The sequence below is a fragment of the Argiope bruennichi genome, chromosome 1 (assembly GCF_947563725.1).
Source record: "Argiope bruennichi chromosome 1, qqArgBrue1.1, whole genome shotgun sequence".
In the NCBI taxonomy this organism is placed as follows: domain Eukaryota; kingdom Metazoa; phylum Arthropoda; class Arachnida; order Araneae; family Araneidae; genus Argiope; species Argiope bruennichi.
The window spans coordinates 49,922,826-49,939,157 of record NC_079151.1 but is presented as its reverse complement, the minus strand read 5'-3'; the positions used below and the strand labels follow the sequence as shown (position 1 = coordinate 49,939,157).

The 16,332-nt window shown below is 25.8% G+C and overlaps 1 protein-coding gene across 2 annotated transcripts; it reads right to left on the bottom strand.

Annotated features, from left to right (window-relative positions):
- Nucleotides 1–569: 569 nt before the first annotated feature.
- LOC129977798 (S-antigen protein-like) lies at nucleotides 570–16,092 on the bottom strand. 2 transcript variants are annotated; one of them, XM_056090586.1, is made up of 5 exons: nucleotides 16,047–16,092; nucleotides 15,639–15,751; nucleotides 8,695–9,815; nucleotides 7,987–8,052; nucleotides 570–616 (listed from the first exon to the last, which is right to left on the bottom strand). In XM_056090586.1, exons 3-5 carry the CDS (start codon nucleotides 9,801–9,803, stop codon nucleotides 601–603), a joined length of 1,191 nt encoding a protein of 396 aa, XP_055946561.1. In that variant the 5' UTR covers nucleotides 9,804–9,815; nucleotides 15,639–15,751; nucleotides 16,047–16,092; the 3' UTR covers nucleotides 570–600. The 2 variants fall into 2 exon arrangements, with proteins under 2 accessions (XP_055946561.1, XP_055946562.1); XM_056090587.1 differs by lacking the exon at nucleotides 16,047–16,092 and having other exon boundaries at nucleotides 8,695–9,457; nucleotides 9,548–9,815; nucleotides 15,639–15,825.
- Between the last annotated feature and the right edge of the window lie 240 nt (nucleotides 16,093–16,332).

The window sequence follows — 16,332 nt, the reverse complement described above, 5'->3', positions numbered from 1 at the left end:
CTTTATTAATATTAAAAGTTTCCATATGTTTTATTAAATATTAAAAAATAAAACAGAGTAAAATCAATTTTGTCTGAAATTTCAATTAAGATATTAGGACTTCATTAGAATTTTTATGTGTTTACAGGCTGATGAGTAATTTTTTTATCCGGAAAGTCCGGGCCATCAACTGAAAATCAGTCATATTGAGAAAATCAAACATTAAATTTGAAACTAGAAATTAAATTTTTAAAATTAACACTAGAAATGCTTCAGTTTTATATATTTTTAAATTCTTTGATGTCTTTATTAACTTAGATTTAAAACTTTAGCCAATAATCTACTCAATAGATTTTGTTTAGTTTGATCAATACAATATTTATTTAAAACAGGAAAAAAAGTATTCCGTGCATGTTGTTATAGAAACGCTGTTTAAAATCGATAAATGAATTATTCAGATTTGTAAAAAATATTATTTTATTACAGGATATACAGTAAATAATCCATCACAAATAATAATTTTTAATAAGAAAATTCACAGTCAAAAATATTACAAATGAGACAGCATTTTCTCTTGTTTTCATGGTGCATGATAAAGCAAATGATGTAAAAGCAGCAATTCTATGATTTTCCCTTGCTGTAAAAGAAAATTTCGTTTCGTATTAAGGAATTTTGAAGACAAAAATGTAATTATTATAAAAAAATAACTTCCATATAATAGAATTAAATGATGTTTAAAATTTTTAATCATATTTTTCATGAAAAAATTCTCCATATTTTAATATCTTCTGTCAAAATGGGCTTGTTAATAGCACTGGAATGAGCAATAAATTCACAAATCGTTTTTTATACACACTTAATAAGCATTTTGTGTTCGGTTAAGTCTCTCATTCTTATGAAAGTTAGAGTTACGGTAACTCAAAATACTGAAACGCCCTAGGATTTTTTAATCGCAGATAGTACTGCTATTAAGCAAATGTATGCTTGGAAATCTTTTGAGAATTGTCAGAAAACCTCTTTCTCTCTCCCTGACCATGGAGAAACTTGCTACGTCCTAATGAAACAAGCCATCGTATTACAATCAAACAAGTCATTGATGCAGCTGCCGGCGCCCTGGCCTAGGGGTATCGCGTCTTCCCCGGAATCTAGGCGTTTCGCGTTCCAGTCCTGGTTTAGGCATGGTTGTTCTCTACCCTGTGTTCTATCTGTGAGGTGCGTGAATGAGCCCCCCCCCCCCTGTCAAAAAGAGTTGTGTAAGCGAGTGTGTGCGTGTTTTCTCTTCATATGAGCTAGAAGTCAGACTTCTGCCCTCGGGTGTTCAGGGGTCTTTACCCTCAGAAGCTACTGTGCAAAAATTTGGCTTAAAAATAGTCACACAAAAAAAATGATGCAGCTTAATGATAAAAAGGCTGTGACTCTGATACATATCTGATGCATGATTGATCCTGGCACATCTACAGGATCAATCCTCTATCAATATTGGTGACTTTTTGATTTCAAGAATAGCAAAAAAGTATGTTGTTTAAGTATAAAGGTAAAACTAAGATCATAATTAAATTCAGTTTTCAAATTCATTGCCATCTTCATTAAGACTTTTTGTGCTTCAAAATTTTAATAGCAGCAACTGCTAGTGTGCATATTAATGTATGGTTCCATGCCTAGGTGAAACAATTCTTCTTGCATTTGACTTAAATATCAATTGCCAACTGTTTGGTATTTGATAATTCTGTGGAAATTAAATCTGATATGCAGCTTCATTATTAATACAGATAAATATTTTAGGTGCTCAAAGCTGTAACAATAGATGACAATTAGCTTATTAGTTGATGATTCTTGATATGACTTTTGACTTGAAACGACTCTTCTTGCTATTGCCTTCACCGTTAAATCTCACTGTCAAACAAAAGTACATTAATAAGAGAACAATTACACCCAATAGCTGAATTCGTTACTAGGAAATAAAATGTAAGTTTGATGTAAAAAGTTTATATTTACTTGATATCAGCAATGAAAAGTACTAGTATAGTGAAAATCCAAATGGTATTTCTCATCGATTTTTAATAGTAATAGTTTAGGTCCTATTTTATTAATTAATAAAGATTGAGACATTATTTAAAATAAATACGGAAGGAACATTCATCAATAATTGACATAAATATTGAAAAATTGTATAAACTGTCTTAATCCATAATTTTAGTACCCCTCCCAAGTTCATATTTGCTACAAATTAAAAAAAAATGATTTTAATAAGTTTATATTTACTTGATATCAGCAATGATCTGATTTTTTTTTATCTTCCAATCAACTTTATGTGTGTACTAGTACAGTGAAAATCCAAATGGTATTTCTCATCGATTTTTAATAGTAATAGTTTAGGTCCTATTTTATTAATTAATAAAGATTGAGACATTATTTAAAATAAATACGGAAGGAACATTCATCAATAATTGACATAAATATTGAAAAATTGTATAAACTGTCTTAATCCATAATTTTAGTACCCCTCCCAAGTTCATATTTGCTACAAATTAAAAAAAAATGATTTTAATAAGTTTATATTTACTTGATATCAGCAATGATCTGATTTTTTTTTATCTTCCAATCAACTTTATGTGTGTACTAGTACAGTGAAAATCCAAATGGTATTTCTCATCGATTTTTAATAGTAATAGTTTAGGTCCTATTTTATTAATTAATAAAGATTGAGACATTATTTAAAATAAATACGGAAGGAACATTCATCAATAATTGACATAAATATTGAAAAATTGTATAAACTGTCTTAATCCATAATTTTAGTACCCCTCCCAAGTTCATATTTGCTACAAATTAAAAAAAAATGATTTTAATAAGTTTATATTTACTTGATATCAGCAATGATCTGATTTTTTTTTATCTTCCAATCAACTTTATGTGTGTACTAGTACAGTGAAAATCCAAATGGTATTTCTCATCGATTTTTAATAGTAATAGTTTAGGTCCTATTTTATTAATTAATAAAGATTGAGACATTATTTAAAATAAATACGGAAGGAACATTCATCAATAATTGACATAAATATTGAAAAATTGTATAAACTGTCTTAATCCATAATTTTAGTACCCCTCCCAAGTTCATATTTGCTACAAATTAAAAAAAAATGATTTTAATAAGTTTATATTTACTTGATATCAGCAATGATCTGATTTTTTTTTATCTTCCAATCAACTTTATGTGTGTACTAGTACAGTGAAAATCCAAATGGTATTTCTCATCGATTTTTAATAGTAATAGTTTAGGTCCTATTTTATTAATTAATAAAGATTGAGACATTATTTAAAATAAATACGGAAGGAACATTCATCAATAATTGACATAAATATTGAAAAATTGTATAAACTGTCTTAATCCATAATTTTAGTACCCCTCCCAAGTTCATATTTGCTACAAATTAAAAAAAAATGATTTTAATAAGTTTATATTTACTTGATATCAGCAATGATCTGATTTTTTTTTATCTTCGAATCAACTTTATGTGTGTACTAGTACAGTGAAAATCCAAATGGTATTTCTCATCGATTTTTAATAGTAAAAGTTTAGGTCCTATTTTATTAATTAATAAAGATTGAGACATTATTTAAAATAAATACGGAAGGAACATTCATCAATAATTGACATAAATATTGAAAAATTGTATAAACTGTCTTAATCCATAATTTTAGTACCCCTCCCAAGTTCATATTTGCTACAAATTAAAAAAAAATGATTTTAATAAGTTTATATTTACTTGATATCAGCAATGATCTGATTTTTTTTTATCTTCCAATCAACTTTATGTGTGTACTAGTACAGTGAAAATCCAAATGGTATTTCTCATCGATTTTTAATAGTAATAGTTTAGGTCCTATTTTATTAATTAATAAAGATTGAGACATTATTTAAAATAAATACGGAAGGAACATTCATCAATAATTGACATAAATATTGAAAAATTGTATAAACTGTCTTAATCCATAATTTTAGTACCCCTCCCAAGTTCATATTTGCTACAAATTAAAAAAAAATGATTTTAATAAGTTTATATTTACTTGATATCAGCAATGATCTGATTTTTTTTTATCTTCCAATCAACTTTATGTGTGTACTAGTACAGTGAAAATCCAAATGGTATTTCTCATCGATTTTTAATAGTAATAGTTTAGGTCCTATTTTATTAATTAATAAAGATTGAGACATTATTTAAAATAAATACGGAAGGAACATTCATCAATAATTGACATAAATATTGAAAAATTGTATAAACTGTCTTAATCCATAATTTTAGTACCCCTCCCAAGTTCATATTTGCTACAAATTAAAAAAAAATGATTTTAATAAGTTTCTATTTACTTGATATCAGCAATGATCTGATTTTTTTTTATCTTCCAATCAACTTTATGTGTGTACTAGTACAGTGAAAATCCAAATGGTATTTCTCATCGATTTTTAATAGTAATAGTTTAGGTCCTATTTTATTAATTAATAAAGATTGAGACATTATTTAAAATAAATACGGAAGGAACATTCATCAATAATTGACATAAATATTGAAAAATTGTATAAACTGTCTTAATCCATAATTTTAGTACCCCTCCCAAGTTCATATTTGCTACAAATTAAAAAAAAATGATTTTAATAAGTTTATATTTACTTGATATCAGCAATGATCTGATTTTTTTTTATCTTCCAATCAACTTTATGTGTGTACTAGTACAGTGAAAATCCAAATGGTATTTCTCATCGATTTTTAATAGTAATAGTTTAGGTCCTATTTTATTAATTAATAAAGATTGAGACATTATTTAAAATAAATACGGAAGGAACATTCATCAATAATTGACATAAATATTGAAAAATTGTATAAACTGTCTTAATCCATAATTTTAGTACCCCTCCCAAGTTCATATTTGCTACAAATTAAAAAAAAATGATTTTAATAAGTTTCTATTTACTTGATATCAGCAATGATCTGATTTTTTTTTATCTTCCAATCAACTTTATGTGTGTACTAGTACAGTGAAAATCCAAATGGTATTTCTCATCGATTTTTAATAGTAATAGTTTAGGTCCTATTTTATTAATTAATAAAGATTGAGACATTATTTAAAATAAATACGGAAGGAACATTCATCAATAATTGACATAAATATTGAAAAATTGTATAAACTGTCTTAATCCATAATTTTAGTACGCTTTCCAAGTTCATATTTGCTACAAATTAAAAAAAAATGATTTTAATAAGTTTATATTTACTTGATATCAGCAATGATCTGATTTTTTTTTATCTTCCAATCAACTTTATGTGTGTACTAGTACAGTGAAAATCCAAATGGTATTTCTCATCGATTTTTAATAGTAATAGTTTAGGTCCTATTTTATTAATTAATAAAGATTGAGACATTATTTAAAATAAATACGGAAGGAACATTCATCAATAATTGACATAAATATTGAAAAATTGTATAAACTGTCTTAATCCATAATTTTAGTACCCCTCCCAAGTTCATATTTGCTACAAATTAAAAAAAATGATTTTAATAAGTTTATATTTACTTGATATCAGCAATGATCTGATTTTTTTTTATCTTCCAATCAACTTTATGTGTGTACTAGTACAGTGAAAATCCAAATGGTATTTCTCATCGATTTTTAATAGTAATAGTTTAGGTCCTATTTTATTAATTAATAAAGATTGAGACATTATTTAAAATAAATACGGAAGGAACATTCATCAATAATTGACATAAATATTGAAAAATTGTATAAACTGTCTTAATCCATAATTTTAGTACCCCTCCCAAGTTCATATTTGCTACAAATTAAAAAAAAAATGATTTTAATAAGTTTATATTTACTTGATATCAGCAATGATCTGATTTTTTTTTATCTTCCAATCAACTTTATGTGTGTACTAGTACAGTGAAAATCCAAATGGTATTTCTCATCGATTTTTAATAGTAATAGTTTAGGTCCTATTTTATTAATTAATAAAGATTGAGACATTATTTAAAATAAATACGGAAGGAACATTCATCAATAATTGACATAAATATTGAAAAATTGTATAAACTGTCTTAATCCATAATTTTAGTACCCCTCCCAAGTTCATATTTGCTACAAATTAAAAAAAAATGATTTTAATAAGTTTATATTTACTTGATATCAGCAATGATCTGATTTTTTTTTATCTTCCAATCAACTTTATGTGTGTACTAGTACAGTGAAAATCCAAATGGTATTTCTCATCGATTTTTAATAGTAATAGTTTAGGTCCTATTTTATTAATTAATAAAGATTGAGACATTATTTAAAATAAATACGGAAGGAACATTCATCAATAATTGACATAAATATTGAAAAATTGTATAAACTGTCTTAATCCATAATTTTAGTACCCCTCCCAAGTTCATATTTGCTACAAATTAAAAAAAAATGATTTTAATAAGTTTATATTTACTTGATATCAGCAATGATCTGATTTTTTTTTATCTTCCAATCAACTTTATGTGTGTACTAGTACAGTGAAAATCCAAATGGTATTTCTCATCGATTTTTAATAGTAATAGTTTAGGTCCTATTTTATTAATTAATAAAGATTGAGACATTATTTAAAATAAATACGGAAGGAACATTCATCAATAATTGACATAAATATTGAAAAATTGTATAAACTGTCTTAATCCATAATTTTAGTACGCTTTCCAAGTTCATATTTGCTACAAATTAAAAAAAAATGATTTTAATAAGTTTATATTTACTTGATATCAGCAATGATCTGATTTTTTTTTATCTTCCAATCAACTTTATGTGTGTACTAGTACAGTGAAAATCCAAATGGTATTTCTCATCGATTTTTAATAGTAATAGTTTAGGTCCTATTTTATTAATTAATAAAGATTGAGACATTATTTAAAATAAATACGGAAGGAACATTCATCAATAATTGACATAAATATTGAAAAATTGTATAAACTGTCTTAATCCATAATTTTAGTACCCCTCCCAAGTTCATATTTGCTACAAATTAAAAAAAAAATGATTTTAATAAGTTTATATTTACTTGATATCAGCAATGATCTGATTTTTTTTTATCTTCCAATCAACTTTATGTGTGTACTAGTACAGTGAAAATCCAAATGGTATTTCTCATCGATTTTTAATAGTAATAGTTTAGGTCCTATTTTATTAGTTAATAAAGATTGAGACATTATTTAAAATAAATACGGAAGGAACATTCATCAATAATTGACATAAATATTGAAAAATTGTATAAACTGCTTCGATCCATAATTTTAGTACCCCTCCCAAGTTCATATTTGCTACAAATTAAAAAAAATTGATTTTAAAAAAATTTTCAGATTGTTTGACAGAAAAAATAGAGGAGATATTACAACGTTATTCAACCATCTGCATTCATATTAAATAATTATTATAAGCTGATGATCGTTTTAAAAAATGCATTTTGAGAATAATCTTAGATTATCTAAATTATTTTATTTTATTACGTTAAGTTATCAAAAATTATATGAAATTTACAAAAATAATTTTTTTTTCAATATATTGAAGTAAATAAACCATAAGAATTTCTTACATTTTCATGTATGCAACAGATAAAATTTATTATTGGCACATTTTATAAAATTTAAAAAATAATTTGAATTAAAAGATAATAAAAATTGAAAGATAATGGAAATAAGCACACTATAAACACAACTTCGTTTTAATGCCAAACAAGCATATTATAATAAATTTAGACAAACAACTAAATTGGTGTCACGCTGATCATCAATGATCGTCGTTGAAGATTTCGTTAAGGTGTATAAATATCACATGTAATGGAAGAAACAATTCCATTGACCAAATTATAGATATAGTGGAAAACAATGTTTAAAAAGCAGAATAAATAATATGTTAATTTTTCGTAAGGAGAAATAATTACTACTTTTCCTTACTATTCTATCGAAAATATAACAAAAAATAATACTAACATTAAAATTTTCCAATTTTCCACAAATTTTGCGGGGTTGTTTATTATATAATGCTTGAAAATATTCCTAGAAAAAAGTGAAATTAATTAGAATAGATGTATTTATGATACATTTTTATAAGGAATATTATAATATAATATAAACTATAAATATCATGATGAATTGTCTATTACATTTTCCTAGTTTTTTACATATTAAATGATATATATTTAAAAAAATAAGGCATATATTAAAACAAAGGTACAAATATTTTTGTATTATTTTTATTAATGAATATAGACTTCGTTGAGAATTTAAAAACAAACATCTTTTTTTCCATATTGTACTTTAAAACAACTTGCTAACCTAATTAACCTAAATCTCTCTAAATATTTGAATACAATTTTATTGTAAGTTTATATTCTTAATAAGATTTCAAATATGTGATTTGTGTATAGTTATGTAACATGATAAAATATATAATATGATAGGTTTACTAAAAAGAAATTGAAATTGAAATTTCAAGACAAAAATCTATATTTGTAAATTCCTAATAGAAAATTAAGAATAGAAACACTTTATTTTTTTAATAAGAAATGTATTTAAAAAAATCTCCTGAATAATTTTTAAAACAGCAAAGATTTTTTAAGATTATACAAATTTATTTTTGATGTAAACGTGAGAGAAACAGCGTGAGAAAAGTGCTAAGGGTTAAAAAAAGAATACAACCTGAATGTAAACCCCTGTGTCGTCCTTTCGATCTTCTTTTTGGTTTTTTCACCTTTTTTTTTGTTTACGTCGACTATGCCTTTGTTGGAAGTATTAGTGAAAGTCTTATTGGGAGATTCGAAACCAGACTTTATAGCAGACGTTACGGCATTGGCAGGTTGAATTTTCTGGGTTGTTGTGAGTATAGTAGATTCGGTAACTTTCGGGAGGTTACCAGTAATAGTATCATCATTATTATAGTTATCTTCCCCATCTTCTTCTTCTTCATCATCATCAACGTCAGCGTCGTCTTCAACATCTTCTTCATCGTCTTCTTTGTTGTCATCATCGTTGCCATCATGATCGTTATGATCATTACTATCATCATCTTCATCATATTTGTTACCATCTTTATCATAGCCTTGATCATCGTTGTCACCAACGCCTTCATTACCTTTGTCACCACTGACTTCATCACCTTTATCACCTTTGTCTCCACCGCCTTCACCTTTATTACCACTACCTTCATCACCTTTATCACTTTTGTCATCACCTTTATCACCACCACCTTCATCTTTTTCACCATCGCCTTCATCATCTTTATCAGATTTGTCACCGTCAGCTTTGACACCATCGCCTTTACCTTTGTCACCACTGCCTTCATAACCTTTTCCACCACTGTCGTCATCAGCTTTGTTACCATCATCTTTATCAATTTTGTCACCATCATCTTTATCAGCTTTGTAACCATCACCTTTATCACCTTTCACATCATCGCCTTTACCTTTGTCATCATCGCTTTTACATTTGACACCATCATCTTTGTCAACTTTGTCACCATCATCTTTATCAGCTTTGTCACCATCACCTTTACCTTTGTCATCATCGCCTTTATATTTGACACCATCACCTTCATCACTTCTGTCGTCATAATCATTGCTATCATCATCATCATTATCACTGTCATCATCATCATTATCATGGTCATCATCATATGCTTCATCATTTTCTTCTCCATCACTGCCATTTTCATTACTGCCACCAAACCGGAGAGCATTCGATTCTTCAACATATACACTGAGAACATTGCACAACAACAGCAATGCGAGGAGGCATTTCCAGCTATGCATTCTAACTGGTTTCTGAAAATTAAAACAATGAATATAAAATCAACGATACTTCTTATAATTCCTAATAACAATAAAAAATTATAATATGCTATTTATGTAGGTTGTAAAAACACAGTTCCTATTACATCAAGGAATACCAAGTCAGTATTTTATTCATTGATAAAAGAACTATTAAATGTGTGAAATTTTGAAAGATTACAGAAAAGCGACTGCATTACAGGATGTATCAACACATAGGATATAACTTTAGTTTAAAAATATTGCAGCTTCATAACCATTGATCATAAATAAATGTATCCTACAGTCGAATATCATTGGTAAATACATTCCATAATTGCTAGCCAGAAGATTTCTTGAATGCGTTTGGAAAACAGAATGAGTTTCCTCTAGCCTTCAAGATATTTAGACGCTGGGAGGGCGTCTTAATTCTTGAACGATCAACTAGAAATGTAGTGAATTGATTCCTCCTGAAATTACAAACTTAAAGATAATAATAATAGATTTGGTTTTCAACAAGATGTAAATATCTGCTTATATAAAAAATCCATTTGGATTGAAAAATAACATTTTTTTAAATATTTTATTTGAAAACTGCTTTTATTTTAATTTCATGATAATTAGAAATGAAATAAAATGTTTTTAATAGAGCATAACAAATGATACTGGAATTGTAAACAAAATCATAAATAAACCATTTTTCATTACTTTTATAACGTTGTTTCAAAATTATTGTTTTTTTTTCCTGTTTCATTTGTTTTAACAAATTTTATATATTATTTTGGAATATTGTCAGAATGAATTTATTTGAGTTTAATTTCATTATCGCAAATTTGGATAATTCTGAATCACTGAAATATCTTGATTTAACATTGACGCTGTAACTTTTTAAAATAATGCATAGGAAGCATCTAAACGATGCTGATAAAATTATCTGCATGTTAATTAAAATTAAAAACTTCCGGTGCTACCAGGTCACAAAAACTACTCATTAAAATAAAGTTAATGGTAAAGAAAAAATTTTCGAAATAAATTATAAAAATAATTAATTACACTTAAGAGAAAGAAGAAATAGGTTATAAATTTAGAACGTTTAAAAACAACCATCTTACTGTCTCATTGAATGTTAAAAATAAATTTTAAAAACTTTTTTTCTGAAATCAAATTTTTCCATAAATTTTCATTTTTTTAAATATAATTACCAAATTCATAATTTCTGCCCAAAATATTCAGAATTTTGTCAAATCTAAAATATCTGTGTAATGTGGAATCATTGTAAAAAAATGTAACTTTTAATCTTGGCAGAAATAAAAAAAGCTCGAGATTCCCCTTAAAAAAGTATTAATTTGTAAATCAAATCTTACAAATCTTGTAATTTATAAGAATTTTCAGTTATTACTAACTTTGATTCAATTTCTAGCCAATATATCAATCAATAAATACACAGAAGTATATATATCAATGCAGCCATTTGTATTTCATTGAGAACTTTTGAAAAAAAAAGATCTAATTACTGAAAAATTTTTAAAAGTTTCTTAAATATTTAAATTATATACTTTTTGAGTTATATAAAGTTTTTGCACAAATGTCATTTAAAAATAGATAAGGATCTCTAAACATCATTATTTTTAAAAAAAGTTCTCCAAACTTTTTCGGATCTGTAGACTGGTTATTAAAAATGTAATGAATGAAGAGCAGCTTGATTATTCCATAGGGTGCACACAGGTATAAAACTTCATTTCATTTCTTTGCTATAGAACAGTTTGGGGGTGGAATATGGAACATTTTTAGAACACATTGAAAATTTATTGGAAAAAATTAACATTTTTTTAGGGAGATAGGAACACTATTAAGATTTATATTTATATTTTTATATGGTATATATTTTAATCAATTCATATAATATTTATATGCATTGTATAATATCCAATATATATACTTTGATATTATACATATTGGATACTTGGATACAGATTTGCTCGAAAATTTGTCGAAAATTCGAAAATGTATTAACGAATGATCGTGTCATATTTACTAAAGCGAGTTAAATTTTAAAATTCTGTCGTAAATTTCTATAAATAAAATATTTGCGAGGCTCAATCTATCCGCTAATTGTTGATATGTTTAATGACTGAGCGAGCTCTTTAAAAATTAATTATTCACCTAGAAAAATAAGGAAACTTTCAGTTCTTTCAGAAACAATAACATTACAGGCTGACGATAATGATTTGTATGCTTCACAAAAGATGAAAAATCTCCACACTGGTTAACATAAGTGCCATTAATAAAGTACATTTTTATTATTCAATAGGGTATACAAGAACTTGAAACTTATTTTTCAATTCTTTGATATGATTAATTTATTTGGGAAAATGGTTGCTTGTCTCGTTTCATCCTATCCTAAGATTGCATTAAGTTAGTGGAATGAATGAGAATATCGCGTGAGAATAGTCGTCCCAGAATTTTCTTGTATATTTTCTCTATTGAATGTGTATTATTATCTTCATGTTATTGGTGGAAATTAGTTACGAAAGAACTTATTAGCATACAATCTTAAGCACTAGAATGATATTAAACGAAAGAACTTATTAGCATACAATCTTAAGCACTAGAATGATATTAAACGAAAGAACTCATTAGCATACAATCTTAAGCACTAGAATGATATTAAACGAAAGAACTTATTAGCATACAATCTTAAGCACTAGAATGATATTAAACGAAAGAACTTATTAGCATACAATCTTAAGCACTAGAATGATATTAAACGAAAGAACTCATTAGCATACAATCTTAAGCACTAGAATGATATTAAACGAAAGAACTTATTAGCATACAATCTTAAGCACTAGAATGATATTAAACGAAAGAACTTATTAGCATACAATCTTAAGCACTAGAATGATATTAAACGGAAGAACTTATTAGCATACAATCTTAAGCACTGGAATGATATTAATTCAAAAGCACTCAAACACCGAACGTGCATTTTGGACGCTTTCTTCCAGATCAAAATTTGGCACTCAACTGCAATTGTAATCACAACATCCCCTACCAAATATCAGAAACTTAAGGTTTTGTGTTTTGGTTTATGGACCTATTGATGTCAACTTGGAAACAGATTTGGTTCTAAATTTGATTAGTATTTGCCCTTTAAACTTGAAATCTCTGTACCAAATTTTATCCATTTGCTTTCTTTAGTTTTGTAACTATCGTCTTAAATTAAATACGGATAAATAGACAAACGAACTTCTATTGAATGGACCTTGCTCAACATTTGACAGAAATCTACAAATTTCATGTAAAGACCTTATACCAAATTAAATTCGTTTACTTCAAGTCATTTTTATCGTGTTGACAGATACGAGTGGACTGACTTAACGCTAAAAATGTATTTTTCAGAGTCGGAGAGAAGATTTCAGTATTTTCTCTTTTTATAATTCGTAAATGAGAAAGTGATGATACTTGAATAAAAATCTGACACGGCATTTTCTGCATGCTAGGCTTTTCATTACCATCATGTATTAGAAAGGCATTTTTAAGTTTAGAACATTCAATTTTTTTATACATATTTATAAATATAATGAAATTGTAGATGCAATAAACATTCAATGGCTTTATATTTTTTTGAAATAAAAGATAAAAAATGAAGAATTGCTAAATCTTCTCAGTTTTATCTATGCCTAACAATGAAAAATCTCTATTCATTTTAGTACTAGGTATATCTTCAAATCCATATATAATTTTGTCTAGTTTATATTAGTGAATTAAAAATATAAGTTTAAAGATTAGTAAATATAAAATTAAAGCAAAATTTTCATGTTTAAAAATGTAATATGGATTTAAAACATGATTAAAAAAATAGATTTCAATGGAAGAATCAGATTAAAATGGTTGTTTTCTCTTCAAGGCCCTTATATTTGAATGTAAAGTTACAATACTATAAAGATATTTTGAACTAAATAATATTTTGAAAATTACAAAAATGTTGGGGATATAATATGCCCTCACAAATGACAAATGAGTTTTAAACCAACAAGAGAATCTAGTATTTCAAAAGAAAAATTATTGCTTTATACATTAGATACTTTTAAGAAAATAATATTTCATAACAATATTCTTTGACCAAGTCAAGTAATTATTTTAGAATAAAGAGTAAGTTTAGCTTAATAGAAATAAATCAAAAGTATTATTTATCAGGTTTGTACATCCAATTACAAAAGAAAAAAAAATGTTTTCTATAAAAGCATAAAGTGACATAGACATCTGACATATGACCTACAGTTCTTTTGATGAACTTACGATGCAACTTCTATATGACATATGACCTATGGTCCTTTTGATGAACTTACGATGTAATTTCTATATGACATATGACTTACTGTTCTTTTGAAGATACGATACAATTTCTATCTGCTACTATCTATAATATTATATATATCATAGAATGGATATAAAATTAAATTTGCAACTCATTATTATAATTACTATGTCATCCATGGCTGTCAGTATGTTTGTATTTGATATCAACTACACTATCAAGGGAAGTTCTTTTGTACAGAATACAACATATAATAAAATTAATCGAATTAAGTTTTAATTTTTCTAAAATTATTGAATATATATTGCAATAATATACAAATGAACAAAAATTTTAAAATAACAGCAGATCGAACAGTAAGTGAAAAATGAATATTACATTAATTAAGCATGAAGAAAATTAACTAAAAGTGTATAAATTATTCTGGTTTTTGTACTATCTTAAACGTATTATTATTAAACGATATTTTTTAATGATTTTACTACTTAATGATTGCAAAATTTTCTTCATAGAAACTCTACTATACCAGTAAATTTATTCACTCATGGAAAATCAATCAGTTTTATTTTTGAATTTATAATTATTCAAAAATTAATTCTACATTTCAACATGAGTTGTCTATATATTTTTAAAAAAAATCTGATATTTTTATTAAGTAGGGTTGAATTTGAAAATAAAGATTTTAGTGAAATATTTTAAAATGATACAAGTCTCATTATTTGTGTTATATAGATTAATGATCAAATATGCCTATTTTAAATTTTTAAGCAGCTTCCCAAATATATATTTATAAACTTTTTTTCATTAAAACATTAACATTATCAAGCATCATTATCTAATAAATATACTCGTAGTACAAATAATATATTAATTATAAAAATAATTATATATTAATAATATGAGCAAAATACTTTCAATAGCTATGAATTATACTAATAATATAAATAATGTACTGATTTTTAATCTATCTACTTTCATGTAAATAAGAAAAAGAGCTTGAGATTATTTGAAAAATAAATATGGATTCTTTCTAAAAAGAATCTATTATGTATTTATTGTAAATATTATCCCAAGAAATTATAATAGTTTTTAAACCATAGATTTACTCTTTTCAAATCTACACTTATGTAAAATCGATCAATTCATTTCAGGAAAACATTTGGATCTGATTACGTGCGCATAAGATGGAAATAACTAAAAATCAATCATGTAATTGAGATAAGTCATCTGCCGACACTATTTTAATTAACATTTTTTAATAATTAAGAAAAATCTAAATTTTAGAATATCTATTTAACCAAGCATTTGTATTGTTGGAACAATATAGCAAAATTTAGAAAAATTAATTCTTAAATATACTCGTTTGCTAACATTAAAATAATATAATGAAAAATAAATTAATTATCCTTAAAATAAATGCAAATAAATTTAAATTATTTTAATCAAATGGATCCAGGAAATAAGTATACTTAAATAAGTGAATATGAAAATCTGGAGCTATGTTAAAATTTACTTACAGTGAGCTTGCAAGCTTGGAGCAATATGCAAAGTTTAGATGCATTTAATTAGCATAATCTTCTTGAAGTGAAGAAAGCTTTACGAAAACTAAGCCAGTCTTTCCATTTCACACCTAAATGGTGTTAAGTTTTGAATAAACATTTCTTAGTAAAACAAAAGGCCTGAAACTGTGTTAAAATCTATTTACAAAGAGCTTGCATACTTAGAACAATAATGGAAAGTATGGTTATATATATTTAATTAAAATATGCCTATACGGTTAGAGGCATATTTAATTAAAATATTCTCCTCAAAATGAAGAGAGCTTTATGAAAAATTAATTAACCATTTATATTTCAAACGTAAATACTGTTAAGTTTTCCTTTATAGATATTAAATGAATTCAGAAAATATTTATATAAGCTTACCTTGGCTGAAATATTTTGAGCTGCGTAGATATTCCAGGAACTAAATGTATCAGATCATTAACTGAAATGTTTTAATAATAAAGTTATGAACGTATTGTTATTCATTTCTGTTCAATAGTGCGTAAAGAAATAAAGATTTAAAAAAAAATGTTTACATACATAAAAATGAAATTGTGCAAATAATTAATAAAATTACTTCTCTATTTACTAAAGTAAATACTTTTATAGCATTCTTCCAAACAGAATCATTTGCAAGTAAGTATTGAGTAATACTTATTATATTAAG